We start from the raw sequence: 10206 nt of genomic DNA on the forward strand, positions 1-10206 counted from the left end.
ACTTTCACACAGATTGAGCTTTAAGAGGTGAATGTTTGGTTTTATGGTAATATATGCTGGGTTATTCTGTGTTTTTATTCAGGTGAGAAGTGGGTTTTGTATGTGGCCAAATGCAAGACAACTTTGCTTTAGAAAAGGCATTCTGTATGGATTCATGAGGTTGTTTTCTACACCATTGAAAACGCTTCGGGTAGCTAGTCGTTCGATCCGAGTAGGACGATTTTGCAGTGTTGCCAGCATGTCTTCCTCCTTGCAGATTGAATTGGTGAGGAGGGGAGCAGGTCTTCCTCATCATAATGTCACTCTAGCTGGTTATGGTTTTGGTTTCTGATATAAAGAAACTGTGCTAGAAAACTTGAATTTTTGATGTGTTACTGATTATTGCTCTTAATTTTTAGATACCATGCTTGAGAGACAATTATGCCTATCTTTTGCATGATGTGAACACGGGTACTGTTGGTGTCGTCGATCCTTCTGAAGCTGTGCCTATCATTGATGCATTGAGCAGGAAAAATATAAATTTGACATACATACTCAACACTCACCATCATTATGATCACACTGGTGGAAATGAAGAGTTGAAAGCAAGATATGGAGCAAAGGTATCCTTGTCTATCTCACTTATCTAGTTTATTCTATGCGATATGTATTTTCGGCGAACATTATGGGATAATTATAATAATGTAGTATGTGTTTGAAGTACAATTTCTCATGTGAAGAGCAAATTTAAAGTGATACTGCTACTTTTTACAAATGTCAATGCTTCCTTTATTTCGTTGTAGGTGATTGGTTCAGGAATTGACAAGGAAAGGATTCCTGGCATTGATATCTATTTGAATGATGGCGATAAGTGGATGTTTGCTGGCCATGAGGTGCATGTTATGGACACACCTGGTCACACTCGAGGTCGCATTGATCACCCATTTGCATTATGAAGTCCTCTCATTACTTTTATAGCGTCATTCTTTTCATGATATCTTTTTACTTATATTGTAAGCAGGCCACATAAGCTTTTACTTTCCTGGATCTAAGGCGATATTTACCGGAGACACTCTGTTCAGCTTATCGTGTGGCAAGCTTTTTGAAGGAACTCCTGAACAGGTTGATTTGAGTGCCATTTATATTTCCAGTTTGTTCTAAGGTTTGAGTCTTTGAGATTTTTATCATAAGTGATGAGTTGATGCATCTTGTGCCTTGTGATGCGGCATAATAGTTTGCAGATAATGGTATATCCCTTTGTCTGCAGTCCTTGTAGATTTTAAATTCCTGCATAAATTGCAAGTAACTGGGGACAATTTCTTATTCTAGAGTAACTAGTATCCCTTGGGGCAAATCACAACTTTGTAAAAGTAGATGCTTTCATAATATACGTTACATTTATTTGATGACGGAGTTGTTTAAAATGAGTTTAGGAAAGTGTTTTCTGTAACCCTTACACATGCTTTAATCTTAAGGCTTAGATAGTGAACATTATACTGAAATTCCCCCCTAAGTCTGTTATCTTAGTATAGAATACAATTGAATTGAATTTTCTTCTTCTTGTCACTTTTCTTTTTTTATTTTCTTTTATTTTTTTAATATATGTTATTAGCAGATTTACTTAAAAAGCATCCTAGCCAATTTTACGTAGCGTTGCTGCTAGTTACTTTAGAAAACTTGTAATGCATGTGTTGTTATCAGCTATTGAGAGCTTTATCCATGTTTGTTACAGATGCAATCGTCTCTTACAAAGATAATGTCCTTGCCAGACGAAACAAGCATCTACTGTGGACATGAGTATACATTGGTTGGTCATTTTTTCCTCTTCGTACCGTATATTCTTTACTGCTAGGACTGGGCACACTAGCAATTAGGTCATAGAATTTTGTCTTAGGCGGTATGGACATGTTCAAAGAAGGCTTGCAGAGACTCCAATTGAGTTAAGTTAGTCCTGTAGCTAGAGGTAACAAGAAATCTAAGAAAACCTTATAGGAAGTTATTGGAAGAGATTTAAATATAAATTATTTAAACAAAAATATGATTTATGAGAGAGCGCAATGGCGTTGTGTTTCGTATAATCTACCAAGGCTTAGTTACTTGTTGTACTATTCATATTCTTTGCCTTTGTTTTCTTAGTGCATATGCTGCGGCTTTGACCCTCGGCCTTCATAATTTGGCAGAGTAATTCAAAGTTTGCACTGTCCATTGAGCCTGGAAACAAGGAGCTTCAATCGTATGCTGCGCACGTAGCTTCCCTTCGAAGCAAGGGCATGCCGACGGTGAGATTCATTAATTGATGTTATCAAACTCATGGAATCCCTTTAGTATTGTCTAAACCAAACTAGCAAGTACCATTTTCCCCAGATTCCAACAACACTGAAGACGGAAAAGGCCACAAATCCATTCCTTCGAACGTCCAGCGCAGAAATCCGGCGAGTATTAAAGATTGCAGATACGGCCGACGATGCAGAAGCCCTGGGCGTCATTCGGCAAGCAAAGGATAATTTTTAGGAAATCTTTATTTTAATTTCAAAACCCTGAAGATACTTATTCTGTATAGGGTGATAGGTTTAATGAATCCACTTGGGTCATAATAATCTAAGCTTGATGCTGTATTCTCAACATGATTTTTGAGTTTAAATTGTGAGTCATTGTAAGGAATTAGATTAAGTAGTGTTGGCATGAGGGTACATGGAACTAAGGAAGTTGGAAGAGTAGCATTTACACTCCCTCATGCTAGCATTGTTGGTTGGTGCTTGAAAAAGTTTCCTTGTAAAGTTATCACTCCATATTTTCCAATAAAAAATCAACTCTTAAAAATCAGTTATTATATATTTATGTATAAATATATATAATTTAATAAAAATATTATTTGTTTAGTAAAATTAGCTATGTACAAATATGTTATTTAATTTATTTTTGATATATATTTTTATTTTAATATATATTTATATTAATAATTGATTTTGATGTACATCTAATATGATTATATTTTTAATATGTATTTTATATTTTAATATGTATTATATATTAGTGACTGATTTTAGTATAAATTTAGCATAATTATTATCAAATATAATGTATGAAAAACGGATTAATTTGTTAAGTTTGTATATATTTGTTACTCGTAATGCATAATAAGTGTAAATAATTTTCTTACATAAATACTCAATTATGAATAATTATGTTTTGCATATTTTTTTTTATTAAATTACTTATTGTTTTAAAAGTTTTATAGTTAAAGTAATCATCTCTTTATATTGGCTATCAATTTTTTTTTATAATAGCTAATTCAAAGTCACGTATAAAGTCAGGAATTTAAATTCTCTATATTAATAGTGATATATTATAGTAAAATCAATTTTATAAAATACAATCATTAGCCATTTCTATATTATTTTTCTTATAGACTTATTTAACTAGAAAAGTATGTATGTTTATGTATAATAATATTTTGTTTTTACAAGATATGCATGTAGACAACTTTAAGAAGATAACAATCTAAAGTAAAAATAATAATTTAAAATTATGTGATTTAATTTAATATTTATAATTTTATATATGTAAGATTTATTATATTATTAAATATTTTAACAGTAATTAAAAAATATATAATAAAGTAGTTCTGAATTATTTTAGATTAATTTTTTTTATTATTTTTCAAATATTTTGAAGGATACAACATTATTTGCATTGACTATATATAACTTGCTATTAAATAGAGTTCCTTAATTATGGTTATTATTTGACTTTTTGTGCGTACATCTTTATTTCTATTTCTTTAATGCAGGTCAAAGTTGTGTGTGGTCGAATTAAAAATTAAAATATAATAAGAATCCATGCATTGCTGTTGAAAGATTGTTTGATCTCTCTATGTTTAAGCAAGTGTGAGTGGGTGGTAGAATACTAGAATCTAACGGTTTAGCATCGCTTTGATTTGTGTTTTTATTTTTAATATTTTTTATTTTTTATATTTTGTAAAAAGAAAAAGTAAAAATAATAATTTTATTTTCTGTTTTCATATAATATTTTTATTTTTTTTTCACAAAATTTTAAAAATAGAAAATACTGAAAATAAAAACGTAAATCAAATGCAAGTTTTTTATATTTTTTTAGATGGCACCGAAAGATTTATTTTCATAAAATTCATGTGTTTAAATAATTTTTTAAATAATAAATTTAAAAATTATTTATCAACAAACTATAACTCACATGATATAGTCTTTTTATACTCACTTAAAAATCGCGAATATAACTCTCTTTATTTTTAGTAAAAAAGAACAAAATTTTAAAATTATTTATTTTTGCTGATATAATAATATATGATAACTCTTTTTTATTGCACATGAAAATTAAATTATTTTTCTTCTAGAATTAATGGCAATATGTATTAAATAATTAAGTGACTACCCTATCAACATTGAAAAGTTCTTTTGATTGCAACAACTGGAGGGAGGAGCTGAGGAACTAAGGCTTCAACTTTTTGGGATATGTTTTATTATCTGCCACAATCCACAATAATTTTCCATGGGAGAAAATGAACACGATTTTACGTGTGCGAAGGGAAACAAAAAGAATGTAGACACACATTACGATGTTAGTTGCAAAGTACCAACATACTTATTGACAGGTTACAAAATCACATGCATCCTAATCGTGTCGTTTAATAATGTATCTACGTGATGTTAGTTGCAAAGTACCAACATACTTATTCACTGATTTACAAAATCAACATCATATAATCACATGCATCCTAATCGGGTCCTTTAATAATGTATCTACGTGTAAGTAATGGATATGCCTGCACCTATATAGAATTTTGAGTTTCAGATGATAGTAATAATATTTCTAAAATCATAATCCAAAGTCCCACATTAACATCACTAATTGAACACGAATCATATATGATCCTCTGCCTGCTCTTCTAATGCCTATTTTTTTTGGGAGTAAATTATCATTTTTACTAATAAAAGTTATAAATATTAATAAATTTATTTGTGAAAAAACGAAATTAAAATTTATACTCATAAAAGATGACAATTTCTTATTCAAATTTGCTTCAAATTTTTTATGTATAGTCATCAACTTAAAGCTTTAAATTCATGTTTCTTTTAGTATGGAGGTGCTGAATGTAACTTGTCATATAGATACTTTATGGTTTTTTCTTTATTTGTTTTATCAAAACTAACTTAATCTTATAGCTTTCAATTTTAACTAAAAGAAAAAATTTGTCTTATAATTTTTGTAGTTTTAATTTTATGAAAGTTTTAATATAGTGCAAGATGATTTAACTTTTACTAACATTAGTGGAGGATTGAGATTTAGAGGAGGAAGGGTTGATGTTTGGGGAGTCAGATAGTGAAAATTGAAAGGGACAAAAAAATCAAGATAATTAGAGTTAGAAAAAAGAAAAAAGTTTTTGAGTAATTAATATTTGAATATTTTGTCTTTAATAAGTACAATTTTAATTTTATTTTTTCGTAAATCTGTTAATGTTTAAAATTTTTGTAAGTAGAAATAGTAGTTTAATTTTGTTATTTAAACTCTCTTTTTCTCTCGAGAGACGAGAGGGGTATTTTGAATTTTGTTTGTTAATAGGTGCTATTTTGTTAGGGTAAATTAATTACGTGACGTGCACGGTGAGGCATGATCTGCAACTAGGATGCTACATTTAGTTGATTATGTGTTATTATTATATTTTGCATCATTACTTTGGTTGCGCAACACGTGAATCAGTGAATGAAGGAGCCCAGCATGTATATATTAATCTTTTCCCCTCTTTTTTTCCCAGCACTCACAATAAAAACATATATGCTTGAATTCAATGACTCCAACCAATTGTCAATTGACATTTTGCTTCAAAATGGGAATAGTGTTACAATTCCTACTGCCCATGCATCTTCTTATTATTTTCTTTGGATATATGTATATAGCTGGCAGATAATAATGTGGATACATAATTAAATATAATTTATCACACAGACTGCACCTATCAGAGATGAAAATTCAACTATATATTATTGATGGGAAATTTGTTACTAAAGTAGAGTCAAATATGTAACTAACATATAATATTGTATTTCAACATAGGAGTACAGTGTAGGCATGGGCATGCCAAATTATAGCTATCAAATTCATATTGAAGGTTCATGTGCACATGCTGAAAGGAGGCCTATTTCAACACATAAAATTTCATTTTGAAAAATATATTTTATTAATGAGAAACCAGAAAAAATATTTTGGACAATAAAACAGTGTAGCGGAAGACGAGGGATGGAAGGAAATGGGAAAATAAATTGAACAATAATATTGTCGCATAATAATTAATAAATAATAAAAAAAAATAATTGCAGCACTTGTATATCTGTGTTGCAATGAATTTTATGTCTTGAATTGGAAGCTTCCCTCCTCTCTGCTCTCTCTTTTTTTTTTTCCTCTTTCTTTCTATCAAAATTCAGATCTCATTTTCTCTCTCTTCGAACACACAGAAACCCTATCAGCCTATCTCATCCTTTCGCATCCATTTCCCCGAACAAATTCCCATCTCTCTCCTCCATTATCTCTCCCATTGTGCATCTCGTTCCCTCTAGGGTTTCAATCTGAATCTTGAGCTCCATCGTTTGTGGCTCTCTTCGATTCTTCGAACTCTCTGCTTCTCACTGCGATCTCACGCTACTGATCTGCGATAAGGTAAAGGCTTCATTCCTTCCCGATTCATTGATATCGATTCCGTATGCGATGATGCTTATTGTTTATCATTTTTAGAATTACCATTACTCGGACTTTCATATTAGGAAATTGATTTTTTTTTGCCTTTTTTCCTTCTTCGATTCTAGGGCTGTCATATTTCGTGGAATGAGATATACTGGAGGTTTGGAGTGATTGGACTGTATTAGCTTAGCAGTAACATTGCAATTGGATAGTGTTCGTTAGGGTTGAAATTAAGGAATCTGCATGGACAAGGACAAACCTCTTGTTCATGGTGGAGGTCTTCCACCTCCATCAGGACGTTATCCGGGTTACTCACCCACTGGAAATGCCTTCAATGTGAAATCCGAGCCGTCTTCATCGTCGTCATATCCTCCAATGGTTCCAGGTTCTAGCCCAGACTCCAGTCACTTTGGTCATGGAATGTCCTCAGATTCTAGTGGATTTAGTCACGATATTAGCAGAATGCCCGATAATCCTCCAAGAAATAGGGGACACAGGCGTGCTCATTCAGAGATTCTAACCCTACCTGATGATATCAGCTTCGACAGTGACCTTGGTGTTGTTGGAGGTGCCGATGTGCCGTCGTTTTCTGATGACACAGAGGAGGACTTACTTTCAATGTACCTCGATATGGATAAATTCAATTCGTCATCTGCTACATCAACATTTCAAATGGGTGAGCCATCTAATGCTGCTGCAGCTTCAGGTTCGGCACCCACATCAGCTCCTGCATCAGGAGGGCCTACCTCTTCTGCAGAGAACAGTGTCCTTGGTAACAATGAACGGCCTAGAGTTAGACACCAGCACAGCCAATCCATGGATGGGTCAACAACCATCAAACCTGAGATGCTAGTCTCTGGTTCAGAAGACATATCTGCAGCTGATTCTAAAAAAGCAATGTCAGCTGCCAAGCTTGCCGAACTAGCCTTAATTGATCCCAAGCGTGCAAAGAGGTATCGTTTCTGAATAAGTCCTATTTGTTTTGTCATTATCTTTAGCTTGTGGAGACTGAACCAATTATGGACTGGTGTGTGATTTTGTGCCTTATTTAATTCTGAAATTTAGATATGTTTATATACTGTATTTTGGTTGCTGTAGTTGAATTTAGAAGCATTTATCATATACTGTCCTGTTAACATCAATATTCTAATTTGATTTATGAAAAAAGTTCTTTGCCTTTTCTTATTCTCTGGGTTTACTACCTGCTAAGGGAAATTCTAGAAACTGCTTTGATAGAATGGCCCTTGTTGAGGGCATATTCAGTTATATGGCTGGTTGTTGTCAATTTTTTATGTCGTTCCTTTTTTTCCCTTAATGAGCGGGAAAAATTTATATTGATAAGTGCTGTCTTTTGATGTGTGAAACAGGATTTGGGCAAATAGGCAGTCTGCTGCAAGGTCAAAAGAGAGGAAGATGCGCTACATTGCTGAACTTGAAAGGAAGGTGCAGACATTGCAAACTGAAGCAACATCTTTGTCTGCACAGTTAACTCTATTGCAGGTATTGTCCTTGTTCATTATCTACAACTTATGTTTCATGGTTTTCTATTGACTTGTGCACATGTCATTTGGATGTTGTATAGTGTATTACTTCTGTATTGTCATGCACCCTTCTTATTGAAAAGACAATTATAATCAATGCATTTTGGTCTATTATGGGCAGAGAGATACCAATGGACTTAATTCGGAGAACAATGAGCTGAAGTTGCGATTGCAAACCATGGAACAACAAGTTCACTTGCAAGATGGTAAGGTCATGTTATGATCAAGTTTCAAAATCTAGTCCTCTACTGATATCATCACTTCCCGTCTTTTAAAACGTTGGCTCAATAGTTATGAGAGGACATTAGTTAACGTTTCCCTTGTATTATCTCAAATTTTCTTTATAATTTATAATGATTCATGTTTAGTTTGAACCTGGCTGCAAAATTTGATTTTGAGTTTGGGTTCTTTTCCTTTTTAAAGGCAAAATGTGCTCGTGTATGAAATTTGATGTTCAAGGTTTTTAGCATATGCAAGGTAGATAGCTCATGTTCACCATGGAGCTTCTAGTATCATGATAACTAACCAACGTATGTACTTGCAGCATTAAATGATGCGTTGAAAGAGGAAATTCAGCATTTGAAAATACTGACCGGTCAAGCTATGCCACCTAATAATGGAGGGCCTATGATGAACTTTGCTTCTTTTGGAGGGGGACAGCAATTCTACCCGAATAATCATGCGATGCACACACTTCTAGCTGCCCAGCAATTTCAACAGCTCCAGATCCATCCTCAGAAGCAGCAGCAGCAGCATCAGTTTCAGCAGCTTCAGCAACAGATGTTGCAGCAACAGCAGGAACAGATGCATCAACAGTCAGGAGAATTGAAAATTAGGTCATCTACACCTTCTCCTGGTCCCAAAGATAATGCATCATCAGATGTAAATCCTTCAATGGGCAAGGATTGTTGAGTGAGGCTGCACATTGTTCTCTCCACCTCTTCATTTCCCTTCTCGTGTCTTAGTGCGTCTAGGTTTTGGCCTTCTGTTAAAATTTGTTCATTCTTAAACAGTAGTTACAAACGGGTCCTAGATAGGGATTGAGAATAACAAGTCGCGTATTTGCTATGTACAATACTAAAATTCTTTGGCACTTAGTTAATTGGTCATGGATATACAACTACAGTTATAGGGTAGATTTATGTTTGTTAAGTCTGCCTTCAGTTCCAGTTGCTCTGGGTTACCCTTTAGCTACCTGTTTAGTTTAACATACCTCGCCGTTTTTAGATGCATGATTTCAGAGGAGCTGTTTCTTCTCGTAGATTACTAACATTTTACATCAAGTAGAAATATTAACTAACATGGTTTATTAATTTTTTAACTCTTTCTAGCAATGAACATGTTTTAAAGTAGTTAATCCATTCGCATCAATAATATCCGGGAAAATCATACAGTGCACACATTCTTAAACAAATATATCTATTCATCTGGTGGGCTTTTGAACTCAATATATCTATTGAGTTTGGATCAAACATTAATACACGATATATTCTATATCTAGGGCTTCAAAAACTAGAAATATAAAAATCTAAGGTTTTATACTTTAAAAAATATTATGAAATTGTTTAGTGTTTTAAACGCTACGGAAAATAAAAGTAGGTTGTGAACGATAAATAACTATACACTCATTTTTTTTTTGGAAATTTAAATTTATATTATAAAATTATTTAGGATTTTAAACTCCAAAAAATGCTTATTTGTAGGGGGTTGCAAACCTTTATTACTATAGGAAAAACTTTTAAATATACCGATATACTGGTGTTTTGGTGAATTTTAATTGTTTATTTTTAATTATATATGTTCATACCCTAATGCAACACTAAGGTTCAGGTCCAAACAAATTAAAAAGGCACAATCCAAAAATTGGCTTTCACTACCTACCGACCTCCTCAGAAGAGATCATATTCAACACAGACGACACCTCAAAGAAGTCGGGTTTGAAGGATAGATGGCAGATAACACTTATTCAAATAAG

The 10206-nt window shown here is 32.8% G+C and overlaps 2 protein-coding genes across 2 annotated transcripts in view; both read left to right on the top strand.

Moving 5' to 3' along the window:
- The window catches only part of LOC107461449 (probable hydroxyacylglutathione hydrolase 2, chloroplastic), a 3412-nt gene extending 610 nt beyond the window's left edge, over positions 1-2802 (top strand). The window contains exons 2-8 of the mRNA XM_016079940.3: positions 83-265; positions 399-602; positions 783-906; positions 1001-1101; positions 1712-1786; positions 2160-2258; positions 2344-2802. Coding sequence (XP_015935426.1) covers positions 83-265; positions 399-602; positions 783-906; positions 1001-1101; positions 1712-1786; positions 2160-2258; positions 2344-2490 — 933 coding nt within the window. The 3' untranslated portion in view covers positions 2491-2802. The remainder of the gene's footprint in view (positions 1-82; positions 266-398; positions 603-782; positions 907-1000; positions 1102-1711; positions 1787-2159; positions 2259-2343) is intronic.
- A 3567-nt stretch (positions 2803-6369) lies between these two features.
- Positions 6370-9547, top strand: LOC107461497 (probable transcription factor PosF21). Its single transcript, XM_016080010.3, has 5 exons — positions 6370-6669; positions 6816-7643; positions 8058-8190; positions 8353-8437; positions 8776-9547. The coding sequence occupies exons 2-5, from the start codon at positions 6934-6936 to the stop codon at positions 9141-9143; spliced, it is 1296 nt and encodes a 431-aa protein (XP_015935496.1). The 5' UTR covers positions 6370-6669; positions 6816-6933; the 3' UTR covers positions 9144-9547.
- The last annotated feature ends 659 nt before the right edge of the window (positions 9548-10206 follow it).

This window comes from Arachis duranensis, chromosome 8 (assembly GCF_000817695.3).
Source record: "Arachis duranensis cultivar V14167 chromosome 8, aradu.V14167.gnm2.J7QH, whole genome shotgun sequence".
Taxonomy (NCBI): Eukaryota; Viridiplantae; Streptophyta; class Magnoliopsida; order Fabales; family Fabaceae; genus Arachis; species Arachis duranensis.

Bases quoted from the DNA above. Each gene is read 5' to 3' on its own strand.
- LOC107461497 (XM_016080010.3), top strand. From the start codon at position 6,934: ATGGACAAGGACAAACCTCTTGTTCATGGTGGAGGTCTTCCACCTCCA. The intron at 8,191-8,352 runs GTATTGTCCTTG...TATTATGGGCAG, and splicing joins CACAGTTAACTCTATTGCAG to AGAGATACCAATGGACTTAA. The intron at 8,438-8,775 runs GTAAGGTCATGT...ATGTACTTGCAG, and splicing joins ACAAGTTCACTTGCAAGATG to CATTAAATGATGCGTTGAAA.